The sequence below is a fragment of the Aulostomus chinensis genome, chromosome 19 (genome assembly GCF_037954235.1).
Source record: "Aulostomus chinensis isolate RoL2024-O1b breed Wild chromosome 19, RoL_Achi_v1.0, whole genome shotgun sequence".
Taxonomy (NCBI): domain Eukaryota; kingdom Metazoa; phylum Chordata; class Actinopteri; order Syngnathiformes; family Aulostomidae; genus Aulostomus; species Aulostomus chinensis.
The window spans coordinates 21,573,988-21,592,727 of record NC_141338.1 but is presented as its reverse complement, the minus strand read 5'-3'; the positions used below and the strand labels follow the sequence as shown (position 1 = coordinate 21,592,727).

At 48.6% G+C, this 18,740-nt stretch overlaps 1 protein-coding gene across 4 annotated transcripts in view; it reads right to left on the bottom strand.

Moving 5' to 3' along the window:
• Positions 1-1,023: 1,023 nt before the first annotated feature.
• tln1 (talin 1) overlaps positions 1,024-18,740 on the bottom strand; it is a 59,333-nt gene continuing 41,616 nt past the window's right edge. For all 4 annotated transcript variants that reach the window (XM_086188535.1, XM_086188533.1, XM_086188536.1 and 1 more), the window contains 13 exons: positions 18,201-18,367; positions 16,354-16,537; positions 15,863-15,988; positions 15,548-15,664; positions 15,279-15,464; positions 15,084-15,191; positions 9,326-9,431; positions 8,119-8,243; positions 7,714-7,839; positions 6,519-6,581; positions 6,247-6,429; positions 3,221-3,346; positions 1,024-2,230 (listed from right to left, as the gene is read on the bottom strand). In XM_086188535.1, coding sequence (XP_086044661.1) covers positions 2,096-2,230; positions 3,221-3,346; positions 6,247-6,429; positions 6,519-6,581; positions 7,714-7,839; positions 8,119-8,243; positions 9,326-9,431; positions 15,084-15,191; positions 15,279-15,464; positions 15,548-15,664; positions 15,863-15,988; positions 16,354-16,537; positions 18,201-18,367 — 1,752 coding nt within the window. In that variant the 3' untranslated portion in view covers positions 1,024-2,095. The remainder of the gene's footprint in view (positions 2,231-3,220; positions 3,347-6,246; positions 6,430-6,518; positions 6,582-7,713; positions 7,840-8,118; positions 8,244-9,325; positions 9,432-15,083; positions 15,192-15,278; positions 15,465-15,547; positions 15,665-15,862; positions 15,989-16,353; positions 16,538-18,200; positions 18,368-18,740) is intronic.

Genomic DNA, 18,740 nt, shown 5'->3' with positions numbered 1-18,740 from the left:
TCCACACTTTTCTCTGCGGAGCCGCACGGGACCATGCCCTTATTTAGGCTGTCGGCGCATGACGTCAATCTTCTGTCCACACTTGCATGGTGTTTAATCTGGATCAGAATGATCCGCATTTGAAAATCAGTTTTTCTGTCCAGGTGCATCTCGCCCTTCTAAACATTCACTGGAGATTCTGACGGTGTATTGAGCTCCACAGGTGACCGATGAATCAACTTCCTGGATCAGCGAGGACCCTGTTATATCAGACCAGATCCTCGACATCAGTAGGTCCTAGTACAGCAGGCTGCCAGGACCCACGGGCCAGGACATCCACTTCTCTGCAGGCCAAAGATCACATATCTCACCGTTTTCGAGGTCCCTTGATACGATACGTGGTGATACGTTTATCTACATTGCCCACCCCTGCTGTGACATGCCAACAAGACCCTTGATCCCTCATAGGACCCAAAGGCCCTGCTGGGGCTAAAGTTCTCATAAAGTCCCTCATGAACATGATTCTCCTACCAAGATTAGGGATGCAGGTCGTTTTAGTGCCCAGTTTTGCTGAGGATTCTTCTTCTCTGATGATTAAACTTTAACTATCTGATTTATGGGCTTGTGCAAATGTTTTTGGAATTCAAGAAAAACAATCTTTTCAAATTCAATGTTTACATGTTTTTCGGTGTGTACAAAAATTTTCACATGAATAAAAACTTGGTTTTATGCAGGTATCGACATCCGTAAATATCAGCAGTGGATCCGGTATCGTGCGTCCCTACTTGAGGTTCCCTGCTGTGATGATTGTGCATTCCTACCTCTGCAGTAATGTTACTCACTAAAAACAGAGTAAAAATACTCCATGAGTAAAAATCCTAATAACATGCCCTCTTTGTATTTTAAACTTGTGACTAAAGTTTTCAAATAAATGTAGTAAGAGCAATACTGTACTCACATACAGTACATGTACTTTACATCCCAGGAGTACATGGAGGAAGCAGAGGAGACATACTTTGGAATCAATGTAGAAATGAATGACACAGTTCAATGGCTACTGGCTTTATTGAATAGAAATCTCTCAAAGAGCAGCCTCATTAGCTACTGCTTCACACCTGCGAGGCCAGAGGAAAGAGAACAAGGTCATCGTTCTATTGGTCGAGCTCCAGTGGCGCCATCTTGACTCTATAAAATAATATGCCAAAGAAAATAAAAGACACTTATTTTGTAACGGTGGATTTAAATGACGCTCCGATAAATTAATGAGACGAGTAACGAAGGAAGTGCACTTGGAGGATAAATGGCTGGTATCAGCTAGTTCATGTATATGTTCTGATACAATAGTGAGCTAAAGTGAGGCTTTATGAAGAGGAGTGAAGTGATCTCCAACAGGCAGACGCAGCCAAGACACCACGTCCGGACTCAGCGCAGAAACACGTTAGTGGAGCGAGTCGACAAACACGGAGCACCCACACAGTCGAGAGGCTTTCAGCTGTCTGGACGTTAAATATATGGCTTCACGAGGGTCCTGATCTACTCCAGAGCTGAATACATCGCTGCGTTCGTCCAGGTCACCAGAGTCAAACATGCACGTCAGATACACTTGGATACGTTTCATAGCTCAATCTTTATAAAAATAAGGTATCCCCAATCTGATTTGTTCCTTTGCAAAGTTAAAAACATTTGATTTCATTGTCCTCATCTCAGATATTATGACAACATCACGTGACCACAATAAACACGTACGTGCTGCATCTCTCCACATATGTTCATACACACTCACACACACACAAACACACACACCCCTGCATAGAAATGTTGCATAAAGCTCTCGGACGTTACACATCTGGTTACGATGGCAGACTCAACAAAGACATGCGAGAACAAGAGAAGAGGCAGATATGAAGAGAAGAATATAATCATATAGAATCAAAGCACAGACACGCTAACGTTAACCTCACTGGCGTTGGAGCACGTGTGACGTGATTTAAATACAGAAACAGATTTGTGATGATCACCAGTGTGGATTTAGAGTCTAATGTTAGCACAAGGCCTCCACTGGCTGCGTGGAAGGGGGGGAGGGGGGTGGGGAGGCGGGTCCTGAGCCCCACTGATGTCACTGTTCCTGGCCATCCTCCCGCAGCTCGGTGGGGAGGAACTTGTACTGCTGCTGCCGGATCATGGCCAGCTTCTTCCTGGCTTCATCCAGCTCTCTCTCTTTCCGCAGCATCTCCTCCTGAGCGGCAATGATCTGAAACACAACACACCAGTCATGTGACTTCTGACAATAGAAAGCATGTGGAGGCGGAGTATTCTTATAACGGTGTCATATTAATAAACCCTATACTGTTGGATGTTTACTGATGTGAACAACCAGCAAGAACACTCAGCCTCATCTTTGACCCGTCACTCTTCCGGGTTGTTGTGAGTGCAGCAAGGATGACATCACCAGGATGACTGGCCACGGTTGGCGCTCAGACATCGAGGGGCATGGTGGCGGCACACATGGATGATTTGGGTTTTGTTGTTAACAGAGAGAGCAGCTCAGACTTCACTCATCAGGTTTGATTATAACAACCAGCACCTCCCAGTTCAAGAGACGTAGCTCCCATGACTGTTGACAAACACTGGGCCTGTGTGTCGCTGTGTCAACAGGAAGCAGCAGGTCTACGCTGTGGTCAGAAACTCTTCTATGGAACAGTGAGACCAGAGATTTGGAACCGTATGAGAAAAGACCGGACTGTCCAGAGAACAAATCTTCCTGTCCAGTCACAGAATCTCTTTTATAAAGCAATGATTCCCTGTATGTCTTTTCAGAAAAAAGTAAGAACAATTTTGAACATTTTTACTTCCAGACACACGCACACTGGACAGTGAGGTCATGGCGGTAGCAGAGAACCACCCAGGTTAAATGGATGACCCCAGATAACAATCACAGTACTATCAGCATTTCCAGGCTTTGTCTCAGGAGAACCAACATCTCAGTCTTCATTAACTTCTGCTCTGGACCACCAAGATTCCTGTCATGTGTCTTTTCATCGAGTGTTTCAACAGCAGACAGAGCAGTGGGGAGCAGCAATTCAGCACACAGTAAAGTTAACGTGTCCCTTCTGATCTGTCCGAGTAAAGTCGACGTCCTGACTGGGTTAGAGTACACCAACATTTCCCTCGCTAATGCTGAAAAAAGCAGCATTTGTCCTGTGGCTGTGTTTTTTTTGTTTTGTTTTGGGGGGGGACTTACCTGAGCGATGCCTCCCACCATCTTACTCTTGACCACCACCGCTTGGTCGTCCTGAGCGTCGAAGGCTGCTTTCTGGGCTGCTTTCACCAGGTTATCAGATGCTCTCTTCACTGCATTCCCAGCAGCCTGCAACACACACACACACACACACACACACACACACACACACACACACACACACACAGAGTCAGGAGTTAGAACCACTCATTCCAGTGTAGAACATCAGAGCACCTCAAGCCTCAAGATCACAAAACCATCGTGTGTTTAGACATGCTTCCTGCATGTCACAGTGAAAAGACAATAGCAGAGAGGAATGATCATCTCTCTGGAGCTGCAGTGTGACTGAGACTGGGAGGGAATGTGAAACATCAACGGAGCTGCTGGTGGACAGCAGCATCTCCTGGAAAGGGAATGAGAATCTGCACCAACGCAGCTGCACCAGGCGAGCAGCAGCACCGAGGATTGCTGTAAAAGGCCATGAGCACTGGAAGGTAAACATTTGTCTCTTTGGACAGCTCAGCTCCTACAAGGAGAACTTTTCTCCTTTTGTGGCTCTGTGGGACGAAACCAGACACTGACAAACACACACACACACACACACACACACACACACACACACACACACACGAGTGACCGCTCAGCTAACTTATCTTTGGTTGGAATGTTACTGTTAGTTTATGTAGCCCCGACACACACAACACTGACGCTCCCTGCAACAGCTGCACACACACAGACACACAAACACACACAGACACAGACATTAACAGTCAGACAAGAAACGGTCAAGTGGGGGGGGGGGGGCACCCTGCTGTATTTAACCGGAAGAACCAGACTAATTATCACAATTCTGAAGTAAATTTCCAGAACTTTTCAACAACTTCCTGGCTATGTTTATTTCCCCAAAACTTCCCCAGCTTTTCCAAGCTTATATGGCTTCAGAAACAGCAGAGTCCCTGCCCTGACAGGTAGGGGGGCAGCTGTGGAGCTCAGAACAAAGTAGTGCCACCATCAGCACTGTGCTGTGGCAATTTGGATAATGTCACTGCTGTCAGAGCTGCGACGCATGTCCCTCAACGACACAAGGCTCCGACACACACGCCCACCTGATGGGGCCCTCCTCAATCCCGGATGGTTTGGGGGGGGGGGGGGGTGTATGAGGCTCACAGGAGAACGTGTCATGAAACCCTGAGAAGAACCTAAAAGCCTTCCAGGCCTGGTTCAGCTAGCCTGTGTGCGTTAGCCAGCTAACAGTGGGAATAATTAGAGCTTTAAAAAGCAGCATGGCAGCAGCAAGCGAGCCCACAAATGCTGCTGGTGTAATCATAGATGGCAGCTAGTGTTTCCTGGACTGTGGATTGTTTCCAGAGCTCCTGCAGACAGAAATGTATGGGAATTACTGCAGCGGCAGCTGCAAGCCCAGAAGAGGAGGAGATAAGCCGCTGCTGATTGGATCAGAGAATATGAGATGGCGTGGGCGGGCTGATGTGCTCGCCGCTAGCGTACACACGGCCTTAAAGAGAGTGTTTGAGGGTGATGGGTGTCAGGAGATACTGGTGTTTTCTGCGATGTATTGGGACGCAACGCATCAGTTACACGTAAAGGTCATACCAACCCTCCTGTGTGGCATCGCTGCCAGAAGTCAATCAGTGTAGTCAACAGGAAGAACAATCAGAACAACGTCTTTTTAAAGATGTACGTCGCTCAGTTTACAGGTGAATCTCCGTCTACTCGTCATGAGAAGCGAGAAGGCCGGCCCAAACATCGGAGACCAGTACCGACCATTCACAGACCTGATATCAGCATCTGCATCTGTGTGGGTGGAGCACAGTGGATACCTGACCTGGGACTTTGCTAAATGTTGACCCGGACCTGGTCTGACAAAGAGCTAAAGAAAGACGCCAAAGAAACGTTGTGACGAACATCAACAACTAATGCAGGGATGTTTTTTTAGGCACTGACAGACAAAACATCATGAAATGAGCTCAAGTTTTAATAACTCCATTCATCCTTTTTCCATACCCCTAATCTGTTAAGGGTCACGGGGGTGGGGGGTGGTGTGGAGCCTATCCCAGCTGACATTGGGCGATACTGTGTGACCATGTGTCACCGGAGGAAGTGGGGATTGAACCAGCAACCCTTTGGTTGCTAGACAGCCACTCTGCCTCTGAGCCATGCCACCCCCCACAATTAACTAAATGTGTAAGTATCACAGGCTAGTTGGGCCAGTGGGTTTCTACTGACTGTGGATAATTAAAGAAAAACTTTACAGAGAAAAAATATCAACTGAAGCAGAAATCAGACCTCCTAAAGGAGGTGGAGCAGGACGAGGAGGGGGAGTGGTCTTTGATTGACGTAGGGATTTAGCAGGCTGAGTGTCCAAGACCAATATTCTACTGATTGCACTGTGGGAAAGGTAGGAACTAGTAGCGGAAGTCAGAACATCTAACGTTTCTGTTTCTCACAGTTGGACTATCTAATCCTTTACACTGGATCTCTGCAGGGCCCTTTGAAACCAGTGAAAGGCCCCTCGTACCTGCACTAAATATAGAGCCCTCTAATCCTGATGTAGCAGCTGTACAGATCAGGCAGCTCACCTGGAACCCCAAACACTCCAGCTGACTATGAATAGATTCTCCTCCAGTGTTGCCAAATCCTTCCTGCTGCTGCTGTTGTTTACAGAGTCTGCAGTTGTTTAGAGGAGAGGAACTGTCGACGCTCTGAGATTCTTTCAACTCTGGTTCTGGAGAAGCATTTCTAGATAGCTGATGAACGCCATTCCATCGGTTTACCCAACCTGACAATCATTGTCATGATCTGACTCATGACACCCATTCGAGTGGACATCATCGCATCTTCTCAAAACACAGCTAAACCCACCACCTAATAAGCACGGTGCGGGTATGCTAACCATGCTAATTAGTCTACGCTCTCACGCTGACAGGAGTGTCAACCTGCAGGAGACACCTGAGGCCACATGACCCTTTCCTGAGTGGCAGGAGGTGCAGGAGGAGCAGCAGAGTACTGACCTGCAGCCTCTTCATGGTCTGGGAGTCCTGGTCGGCCTTGACCTTGCAGGCCACCAGCAGCTGCGCGGTGGACGCTGCAACCTGCTTGGCTGATGAGATGAGCTTCTCCTCGCTGGCGTGCCCCTGGACTGCAGAGTTGGCTGCTTCACACAGATTGTTGGTTGCTGCAGCAACCATTCGAGCCTGAGGAGGTGGCAGCGTAGACCGAGTGATGATTTACTCCTCAGAACTTCTGATTCTTTATCAAACAAAACAAGATGAAGGAGACTTACAGCAGAAATCAGCCCCTGAGACCACTGACCGTCATCCACGGCGTTGGCTGGTATCGCCCCCACCTGGAAACACAAGTGCACCGATGGAGACGAAACAAATACAAGAGGATGAAGGTGACAGATTTTGTGTCGGTTGCTGGGAGGGAAAGAATCAAGAAAAGGAACGTTGATGGGATGGAATCATGAAGAAATATATAAGGGTAGGAAGTCGTATCTCCACAGCAGGTAGACTCAGTCATGCTGAGTGCTGAGATTACAGAGCCCCACCTGGATGAGAGCAGGCAGAGTTACTGTTGGAACTTTTTTTGTTTTCAAGTTGTTGAACAGCAACAAGGAAGTTAAATTCCAAAGTTGATGAGTAATGATGTTAACTCGTCATGACATCACATAGACCTGAGCGGGACTATAAATGGAGAAGCTGTCTCTCATAGTTGAAGTGTACCTATGATGAAAATTACAGGCCTCTCTCATCTTTTTAAGTGGGAGAACTTGGGCAATTGATGGCTGACTAAATACTTTTTTGCCCCACTGTAAATCCCATGTGATCTGGTCAGAGGATGATTTCTCCTCTCAGATCTGTCAGTGAAGCCAAAATCAGTACAGTGAATTTTTGCATGGTTTCATTGGTGAACAGCCCAGCAAGACAAAGGTCAGCACAGGCTGGTGTCATGCTCACTGGCTGGACTAGACCTCCTTCACTGGGATTTCTAGGATTCAAATATTTAACATTATGATGAGTCAAGCGACTGGCAGCCAGTTAGAAGGTGTGAGATTGTTTTTGTTTTTTCCCCCAAAGAGTTTCCCACCACTCGGGGATCAACAACCTCATTTGATGCAAAGAAACAAAACATTCCAGTAATCAGAGTTTGCTTTTACCTCTGGAGCTGTTGGTGGGTTCTCTGTCGGAGGTGAGCACCACAAACAGATCAACACAATCAGCAAAGGAATCGGTAACGGGACCTCAGTCTACAGAGTGTAGTGTTATCAGGTGTGTCCTGGTTGTTTTCAGTAGCTCCAACCACTTGGAAAAGTACTTGCACACATCGATACTTCAACCAAAGTGTATAAGAGACAGCCTCTCAGTGACCTGTGAGTGGCCTGCAGAATTTTGTACTAGTAGAGTACTAGCGCAGTATCTAAGTAGTGGGGACTTTACGGATGAGTGGACGGTCTGCTGTGGGGGGCTCAGACATACCTTCCCCTGAGCCACCAGCTCCCTCTGAGCGGCTGACGCAGCCTTGACCAGCGCGCTGGTGGCCGCCGCAATGGACTTGGCTGCCTCCAGAATCTGCTCCTCGAAGTTCAGACTCTCATCTGCCTCCTGAGAACAAGAGACAACAGTCAATAAACACATCTGCTGAGGAAGGTGTGTGTGTGTGTGTGTGTGTGTGTGGGGGGGGGGGTATTCACACCAACAGGCCTCCATCGTTAAAGAGAGAGGGAAAGCTGGGGTCAAGGGTCACAACGGCAACAGTTTGAAGTGAGGAGGACAGACACGGTTCAGGGTGGGAGGGCCAGCAGGCCAGGAGACCAATATGTGTCCCCGTGCAGGGTTAACACACACACACACACACACACACACACACACACACACACAAACCTTGGGTTTGGTCCGGGGTCTCAGCTGCTCCAATTTCTTGGCAGCTGCTTCGATGGCTGCTGCTGCTCCCAGCAGTTCATTCTCAGCGATGACAGTGGGGTCCTCAGGATCCACCCACTCAGTGCCTACAAACACACACACACACACACACGTAAGGGATTCTCTTCCCTGAACCATCACAGCGGAAGGCCTAGAATCAATCCCTCCCCTAAACTGAGCCTAAGTCCATTGTTGTATAGTAGTACACCAATACACTGTCAACTAGAACTACTGATACTACAAATACTTTTCAGTTCAGACATTTGTTCCAAATTTGTGGAAATTCCTTCGAGACGTTTCTGTGATATGGTGGAAAAAGAATGGGATGGATGCACGGATGGATGGGTGATAGAGGGACAGAGATGGAGGGATGAACAAGCGGAGGACACAACATCTTGTCTTGAGTCGTGACGGTGGCCATGACATGGACACAGTGCTTCATCTCCACCTGGTCTGAGGCTGACAGGCTGAGGGTCTGAAGACTGGACTGATTCAGATCCCAGAATCTGGTGGTGAGCGTCCGTCCTGCACATCCATCAGAGCCCCTCCAGCCCCTCCAGCCCTCCCTCCTGGGTCAGGTGACTGCCGGCCAGTAGGAAGTGTTCAGTGTATTCTCCTCGCTTGCATGTCTGAGGCTCACCTACAGCAGCCTCTCAATTCAGCCCTCTGTGCTCCTGGCAGCGTTGTGTCAACCGCTGACATCATTCGTTAAAACCACACAGAAAATAAAATGAATGATTGTGAACACTGAGCTTGAAAAGTGCAGATAGAATCTGTAAAATTGAGAGGTTCCCTGCATGGACGGTGGTAGTGCTGCTGATCTACAAACTATTAACTTTACTGATTAATTTGTTTCATTGAATTAGAACATTTTAACAACAACAAGATATTCCAGTTCTGTATTTCATCATCTGTCACTTTTGGATGACAAAATATGCCTATTTGGAATTTAGGCAAAAACAAAAGCGCGTCTGGAGGGCTTCACATAGGTATCATGTTCAGTCTCAGAGTGCCCTAGTGGGCACACACATGTGATGACGGGTCATGTGTGTGCCCCCCACTCTGCAGCTGGATCAGAACCATTTAGACACACATGAGATGTGAACAAGGACAAAGCCCCACCTCCCAGACCGGAGCTTCATCAGGTGGGGCAAGGAAGTTACTTTACCTTTCATGGCCTCAGCAGCCTGGATGAGCTCGGTGACCGACCCCGCCACCCGCTTGGAGTAGCTTGCCAACTGCTGCTTCATATCATGAGAAGGCTTCTGGATAATCTGAGAGAGAAGAAAGTACGTCACTAACTCTTGAGAGCTGAGGGTTCCTCTACCTTTAACACCTGAAAAATCATTTACATGCTTCCCCTTTAAGACCAGAGGGCACGTCATCCACATCTTTGAACCTTTATTATTCGAGGTTACACATTCACACCTGGAGGCAGCTCAGATCAACCACGATTCGACCTGCCGCCACGAGCAGCTCCATCGGGGTAGGAGTGACAAGAGGAGGTTGTTTACACTGATGCTGAAGGTCTCAGCTCCTCGTTCATGTTTCTGTTCGCTTCACACTGAGAAATAAGGGTTCAGCGAGTGAGGAGACGGTGACAAAAACCCTCTGGCCTCAGGCAGGTTATTTCAGAGGGCAATTTTTTTCTTGGTGTTTTAGAATCCAAATGGGTTAAAACACCAAAGCAGTGAGTGACACGGTCATGTCACTGGGATCGTGTGGAGATTAAAGGATCAAATTGACCAACCATTAGTGATAGATAGATCCAGTAGATAGATGGGTGGATATGACCCAGCAGGTGGCCCTCCACCTGGCTTCAGTCTAGATCTTTATAATTGGATCCATTTCCACGATCACACACTGATAACACGCTACAGCACTGACATCAGCTCATCAGGTTCCGTCAGTGTCATCACATTGATTTACTGCTGGTGTTTTTCTCAAGGTGAATCATAGTTAAAGTTTAAAATAACTGTTAAAAGAAACCCCTGTGATGAAAGTTTAATAAGCATATATGATGTTATGAAATGAAATGGTGCTTGATCAAGATTAATCCAAGTTAATATTTATAATCCCAGTTTGCCTGCTGGGAGAAAGTGAGCTGACTGGTCATGTGGCGACATCATCATATGCTTCTCCATTAGTTCAATTATGTTCATGTGGTAAGGAGGGTGTTCCATCTGTCGGGGAGCATTACTTCCTCATACACCCGTACTCATGGAGACTGAGCTGATTCTGGGGCCACAGATTAACACGCCCCCATCCCTGATCAGACTGTCAGGTCAGATTAGAACAGAGGGAAGGAAAGCCTCTCCTTGCTCCATTAAGTCCATGTCAGGGAGGCTCGATCTGCAGCCTGAGTGTGTCCATTGGTTTGAGTCCCTGTCCTCAAACTGTCCTGGGAGACATGCAGCAGTGGGCTGGAGCGGCGAGTGACAGGTGCGGGGCATTAACAAGGCTCAGGCCAGCTCAACTTTATTCAGATGTGTTGTCATGAGGGGAAAGAGGCGAGGACCTAACAGCACAGGAACGTATACACCGAGCCAACCCACCACATCACGCCAACACAGACCCACATACTACATACATCACATATCAATCCAGACACACACACACACACGCACGCACAAACCCGCGAAGATGAAAAACACAGTAAACCCCTCCAGCAAGATGTGTGTTATACAAGTACAAACAACTTTATGCATCCAACCTAGTTAGTTCATCTGTGACATCATAAGGATTAAAGGTGAGTCGCTTCACTGTGCCATGAAGACGGCAACACATCAACAACAAACAATCCATGTTACTAAGCAACAGGGCGAGCAGATCAGTGGTCGTACTGGGTTTCCGTCAGAGGTCAAACACCAGAGACAAGCAGGAGCACGAGCTCAGATCATGTCTAGAAAATGTGTGAGATTCAGCTGCCATAGCAACCACTCTTTAATCCTTTACCCTTCATCACATCTGTAACCTCAGAACACGTTCTTTCTGGTGGTCCTTTTCATGTTTGCAGTGAATCTACGATTGAAGAGCACATGTTCTCTGACCAATGGGCTGATCTTAGGCCCAGAAAGTCTCTCTCTCTCACACACACACACACACATGTGCGCGCACAGAATACTGCTTCCTGTAAAACTAGACTAAAAGTCACTCAAAAACCACACCAGACCAGGTGAGCGGTGTAGATCGGCATCCACAATGGAACCCCCAGCTGAGAGTGTACCATCATCAGTCTAAAGAGACTGTGGAGACTCCTGCAGGTCACCTCCACCCACAGCTCTGGTCTGAGATCTGCTCACATGCTGCTGAAGCGTTCCACCAATGCAAGGCCACACTGGTGCAGGTTAGTCATGCGGCATACTCACCGGCTTGCACCGATATCAGTGAGCCACAAGTTTAAGGGAATGGAGACAGAAGAAAGAGAAGAGAAGAGCTGATCAAACACATGACAGCTGGTCTCAGCTCTTCACGGCTCCCCTGGGACAAATACAACTAAAGGAAATAACATCTTCATCCCCTCCATCTGGGATGCTCCCTTTTAACAACAACACTACTGATGTGCCTTTGAGCCAGGTGGCCCACATCAGCCCCTGCACTGGTACTCTGTGATAGTACTGAACCCCTTGGGGGACTCTTTAGCTTGAAGTGAAGTACTCTTGGTTTCCAGATGTGTTGCAACTCTGCAGAGACTGATGTTTACTACAGGATGTATGTTCATTTGTTTTAGTTATTTCATAGAAAGACAAAATAATTTCAAGAATTTCTATTTTCTAAACCACTCGTTCCATCATTTTAGTGAGTTATGAAATGATTGCAGAGACAGAAAATCACCAAGTGCTCAAGTCAAGCAGGGAGCGCTTATTCCAGTCTGAATGCAGGAAGTATTTCTGAAGGATTTTCATTATTGTGCCTTCATCAAACAAGTCATTTACTATAAAATACACAAGTTCAAGAAAATCACAGTCTCATCTGGACCCTCTTCTGGATCCAGGGTCTAGACCTGGTCTGTTTATGAAACATAACTCACTGAGATAGACATCTGGCCTTTCCTTAGAGGATGAAGAGTCATTTGACAGCTGATTTGTCTCCTACAGTTATTATCTATTTTTCTATTTCATCCCTGCTGACCACCAGAGGGCAGTGCTTGAAGCACTGAATATTCCCTTCTCGCATGCGCAATCTGAGCATGAATACCAACAACGGCAATATCTTTCGGTGTCATCAGAGGTTCTGTTCCTTTTTTCTTCTTGCGCTGTCTGTATGTATCATGTAGCATCGGCTAACCGCTCGTCTAAACTTTAAGACCCTGATTTCTTTGGTCTACATTTCTCCTCTGCACCGTCGCTGGACGCTCTGTGACTGTGTTAGTCAGAGCAGCGAAGTTCACCCTCCAAGGGCTGCGACAGCTGTCTGTTTTTGGTTTGTTTGCTGTGTTGACTGTGGGGCTCCTCTGCAGGCCGTTGATGGCCATGACCTCTGTCCGATGGGTCTCGGTCATGATCATCTGATTGAGGCGGGTGGCTGTCAAGTGCCCTTGACCTCAATGTAGAATCACAGACGTGTTGCGTTTTGCATTTACCACAGGCAGTTTCTGCGCTTTGCCTACCGAGGTTGCCACTGGCAGTTCAGGGTGCTTCCATTCGGGCTCTCCCTCTCGCCGAGGGTGTTCATCAGGTGTGTTACGGCAGCCCTCGCAACTTTGCAGGCTCAGGGCATGAAAATATTAGCATACCTGGACGACTGGCTGATCTGTGCGCCATCTCGTGCTCTGGTGGCCCAGGACACAGCCCACCTGCTTTCTCATGTGGCCAAATTAGGCCTCAAGGTCAACATGGAGAAAAGCTGCCTGGAGCCCTCTCAGACCATAACCTTCATCGGTGTGACACTGGACACAAGAGCTATGAAGGCCTGCCCTTCCCCTCATCGCGTGGATGATATCCTACAGCTTCTCACCCTCTTCCACAGGGGCAGGTTACTGCCCTACGTCACCTTTCTACATCTCATGGGAAAGCTCATGTCGGTCTCTGCTGTTGTTCCCTTGGGCTTGCTGTCGCTGCGCCCTTTACAGAGGTGGCTAAACAACTTCCACTTCGATGCCAAGTGGCACAGACACTTGAACCTCAGGGTGTCACGGCACTATCTTCTCTCCCTGGCTCAGTGGCGGGACAGGGTCTATCTCTCCAGGGGCATCCTTATGGGCTCCATCCCGTCCCGGAAAGAGGTTGTCACAACAGATACCTGCCCCATGGGTTGGGGTGCAGTGTGGCAGAGCAGGACAACGCAGGGAAGGTGGTCTGTGCAAGACCGCTAAGAACACATCAATTGGCTCGAGATGCGAGTAGTGCATTAAGCCCTCAGGCACTTCCTGCCACACCTCAGAGGGAAGCATGTACTTGTACGGTCAGACAACACCTCAGCTGTCTACCATATCAACCATCAGGGAGGCACCAAGTCAGCACGGCTGCTGCAGATGTCCCAGGGCCTCCTGACATGGGTGGCCCCCAATCTGACTAGCCTGTGGGCAATGTACGTACCAGGAGAGCAGAATCAGCTTGCAGACCTCCTCTCCCGCCAGAAACCACCACCGGAGGAGTGGCGTCTCCACTCAGAGGTGGTGCACACAATCTGGGACCTCTTCGACAGGGCAGGAGTCGATCTTTTTGCCTCAGAAGAGTCTACCCATTGTTCCCTCTGGTTCTCTCTCACAGAGTCAACCAGCCCTCTGGGTCTGGATGTGCTGGTGCACCCTTGGCTAGAGGATCTGCTGTATGCTTTTCCACCACTCCCTCTGATTCGGTCAGTACTTCAAAGGGTACTTCAGGAGGGTCACAGGATACTGCTGGCGGCCCCCTTCTGGCCAGCACAGATGTGGTTTCCTCTGCTTCACAAGCTCTATTGCGGGACGCCATGGCGCCTCCCAGTCAGGATCGACTTTCTGTCTCATCTGAGAGGGCAAATCTGGCATCCCAACCCTCAACGCCTGCGGTTGTGGGTCAGCCACTAGAGGACCCGAGCCACTGCTAGGTGGGTGTAAAGACCGCATCAGGCAGACTATCCTGAATGCCAGGGCACCATCCATCCGGTTGCAGTATGGAAACAGGTGGAAGCTGTTCTCTGCGTTATTCTCGAGTTTCTACAGTCCCTCTTGGAGGGGGGCCACTCTGCCTCCAGGATAAAGACATATGTGGTGGCAATGACCACCCCCCGCCATCTGAGGTGAGGTGCCATTCCACCAGGAGGGTTTCAACCTCTTGGGCTGCCCTGAGAGGAGTGCCCCTGGAGGCTATCTGTGCTGCCGCTTTATGGGCATCACCTACCACTTTCACAAGGTTCCACAGGGTGAATGTAATCATTCCCCATCCCCTGAGTGCGACTGGGGATGGGGACTGGGGATTCCTCGTGACTCTGCTGGTATTGGTCATTCAGTGCTTTAAGCACCGCCCTCTGGTGGTCAGCAGGGATGAAATAGAACGAGAGTTACGAATGTAACTATGGTTCTATGAATCCCGAATGACCGCCAGAGCGTCCTGTCACTCAGAATCCTCACGTTGCCACAAGAAGACTCTGTAAGAAGAGAACCCCTGATGACACCGGAAGATATTGCCTCTCCCGGGTCATCCGGGGGTCACAGGTGACGTTGTTGGTATTCATACTTGGATTGCGCATGCGCAAAGGGAATATTCAGTGTTTTAAGCACCGCCCTCTGGCAGTAATTTCGGGATTCATAGAACCGTAGTTACATTCGTAACTCTCGTTTCTCCACAAATATACTGATACGGCTTTATGTACTGTTCAGTTTATGGTTTTTGTATATTTATGTTTCTTGAGTGTTGAACCATTAAGAAGTTAACACTCGGGTGTATCAGAGGTTCCAGCACCTGTGTCTCAGTATGTATTCTAGTGTGTGAGCTGTCAGGTCTCACCACCAGCACATGCTCCAGCAGTCCCAGGTATCCAGATGCACATTCGTTGCCGAAGCGCAGAGCTCTCATCCTGACTTCCTTATTGACTTCTGGGTGGTAGGCAGCTTGCTGAAGGAGCAGAATCACACACGAATCAACATCTGAACATGAAATTTGAACATCACAAACCCTGCACTGCACGAGTCTGCCACGTACCTTGCAGGAGTGCAGCATGTCAGCGATGGCCCTCCTGCTGAGGTTAGCCGTGGCGATGATGTCCTCCTGACGACAAGAGTTCCCAGCAGCTACTGCCTTTGCTGTCGCCATAGTGATTCCTTTAGTCATGCGAATGAATTCCTCAGGTGTGGTTGTCTTCGCTGGTGGATCAGAACTGCTGAACACCTGCATGGGAGAATCAAGTGATGTTCAAATTGGCCAGGGCTAAACACGTGGTCCTACCGTACAGTTAGAGACAGGTTACTAACAGCTAGCTCCTGTCTGATGTGCTCAATGGTGGCCTCCAGAGCTCTAGTTCCCTTCGTGGCTTCATCCTCCACTGCCTTCACCGTCTTCAGGAGTGACGTCACGTTAGTCACCATCACCTATAGCAGATGATACAGCATGTCATCACTCTATTCCTACTCCATTCCCGCCATAAAAGGGTTTTAGACTATAAACCATCCTCAGAGAGAAGTGCACTGCACAACAACAACAATAGTGTGCAGGGTCTCCAGCTCTTGGATCATTCAAACTTGAGGCAGCGTGAGGATGCATGCAGCTGTAGAGGAGTGGGAATGTACCTTAGCAGAGTTCTTCAGCTGCAGCATGCTGGGGTCATCGTGAGGTTTGCCAGCCGCTGCCTTGGTGGTGCTGATGAGGTTGCCCAAAGCTTTGGCCACATCTTTGACTGCATTGATCAGGACCACCTGGCGGAAACACAGCACCATACGCGCTTGAGTCGGACTGACAGATGACATCTCACTGGGACATGCACTGACGTCTCCCACCCACAAGTAAAGGCTGGTGTGAAACATATGAAGGCCACTTTTCAACTGACAGAGATGCTCTCTAATCTATAGGCTGACCTAGAGGTTGACCCACAAGTCTGACAGTCAATCATTTGCTGATGGGATGTTTTATACCCTCAGAACCAGAAATTGTAGCAGTTTCTTAGCTGGTCCTGCATGGACATATAGAACGACTCCATCCAGCATAGATGTTTTGTAAATGTTAAGGTGACTACTCAATGTCACAGCGGTAAATCTACATCATTCATTCCGGACCGTCTTACCTGGGTCTCTGGGTCCTCAGAACCCAGGCTGGCAGCTCCCAGTTTGACCACATCGGCCAGTTTGGTGATGGTGGTGACGGAGGACTGGGCAGCCTGGGCCAGTTTCTCCTGACTGGCTCCAGCACCAGACACCAGCAGCTTGGTGTCCTCCACCAGAGCCTTGGCTGTCTTCAGGATGCATTCTCTGCACACAGGAAGGTGACAGAATCACTCGGGTGAACCAACCGGAGAGTGGCACCACCCGATCACAACAAACGTACCATACATAACAATACACACTGATGGGGAGCAGCACCAATTCATCACATCTGCCAGACAGGTCGTCAAAGTCAGAAATGCTCAGATCCATATTGGAGCTGAATGCTTCCTTTGGAAGATGTCTTCAATGCTTCAGAACATCTACTAACTTAAAATCTATTTGAGCTCAATAGTTTCAGCTCTGCAGATACTTAGTCCCTCAGACGTGGGAGTGGAAGCAGCGAGAAGACCTCCTATAGGTGACCTCCTCCCTAACCTCCACTTCACAAATGGAGGCAGTGCATATGTCTGCAGGGGACTGACACCCCTGCATTCCTGCTCTCTTCACCTGCACCTACAGCTGCCAACTGTCCCATCCTAGCTGGGACGTCCCGTATGTTGGGTATAGCAAATAAAAGATTGTGCACGTCTCTTATAATTTACCTGAAAGTTTTCTGAAAAGCAACCCAATGCAACAGCAGCCCATGTTTCCAACTCAAGGGTTTATCAGTCACACCTGCACCTGGGTCATCTCTCACACTCCACATCCCAGAGCAGCTCAGACTGTCGCTTACTTGAAAAGCTCCACAACAGCAAAAGGGTTCTATTACTCAACTGGAAAGACTCCTGGGTCCATTAAGCACAGGCTTAATCTGCTAAGTGAACCTTCTAAATTAGGAGAACTGGCAGCGATCTCAAATACTCCAAACATTCTCCTGACACATCTCCCTCCTTGCAGCTGATCGCCGGCTGGCTGTTTTCATCTCACAGGGACGAGATCACACAGGCTCCGACAACAAAATGAGCTCTGTGACGTCACCTCAGTAGCTTCCTGGTGGTGTATTCATGTTAGCTGGGACAAGTTGTGTTAAGAGTGTTACCACTTTGCCCTGGTATTGTGGTAACGATTATTTGTTATTGTTAAAAAAGGTCAACAGGAGTGAATATATAGTAAATGTACATGCTTGTTCTGGTGATATCACATTAGAAATGTGGTTAGTTACCAGAATCATGTCACATATTTCTTTTCAGTTTTCATTCACGACTTATACATTGTTTTATCTTTATCCATCCATTTTCTTCCACTTATCCTGTAAAGGGTCGCGGGGGTCTGGAGCCTATCCCAGCGGCTTTCAGGTGAGAGGCGGGGTTTAACCTGGCCGGGTCACCAGTCCATCACAGGGCCAACACATATAGACAGACAACCACGCTTACGATCAATTTAGAGTATTCGATTAGCCTAGTCCCCATTTACCTGTCTTTGGACTGTGGGAGGAAGCCGGAGTACGTAGAGAGAACCCCCGCAGGCACAGGGAGAACATGGAGACTCCACACAGAAACATTCCGTGCCTGAGCCAAGACGCAAACCTGGAACCTCCTTGCTGTGAGGCAACAGTGCGAACCACTGCACCACCCTTTAGCTTTATAATGTTTTCAATGATCTAGTGTTTTCCTCAGACGAACATGTGACCAATAAGCACATTAGTGTCAATGTGACATTGTGGTGATGTCATCAAACGGTGTCTGAAAGATCTAGTAGCTGGATTGTTGGCTCAATGGCCCTGAAATGTCTGGTCATGTGAGCCTCCAGCAGATGAGGTGAGGAGTACCTGTGGTCAGCGAAGGTCTCTGCGTTCTCTCTGTTCAGAGTCCCGGCGGTAGCAAACATGATGGTGGTGTCGAGGTCAGCGATGATTCCAGACACAGCACTGGCTGCTGTGATGCAGGCCTGGGTGCCACGGTTACCGGCCTGGAGTGAGGCCAGCACATGCGAGACCTGGAGGACCAATGATGAATCAGTCAATCATGTGAGACAGACTGGGTGCTAGGACTGGTGCCAGAGCTGGTGCTAGGACTGGTCCTGTGTCTGGCACTGCCAGAGGTAGTGTAAGGACTGGTGCTAGAGGTGGTTCTCGGACTGGTTCTAGAGCTGACGGTGCAAGAGGTGGTGGTCCTAGAGGTAACACTAGGGCTGGGTCCAGATCTTGTGATGTTGGAGCTGGTGCTAGAAATGTTCCTTGAGTTGGTGGTGCAAGAGGTTGTGGTAACAGAACTGATGCTAGTTCTGGTACAAGAGGTGGTTCTAGGACTGGTTCTAGAGTTAGTACTAGAGCTGGAGGTTCAAAAGCTGCAAGCACTATAGCAGGTTA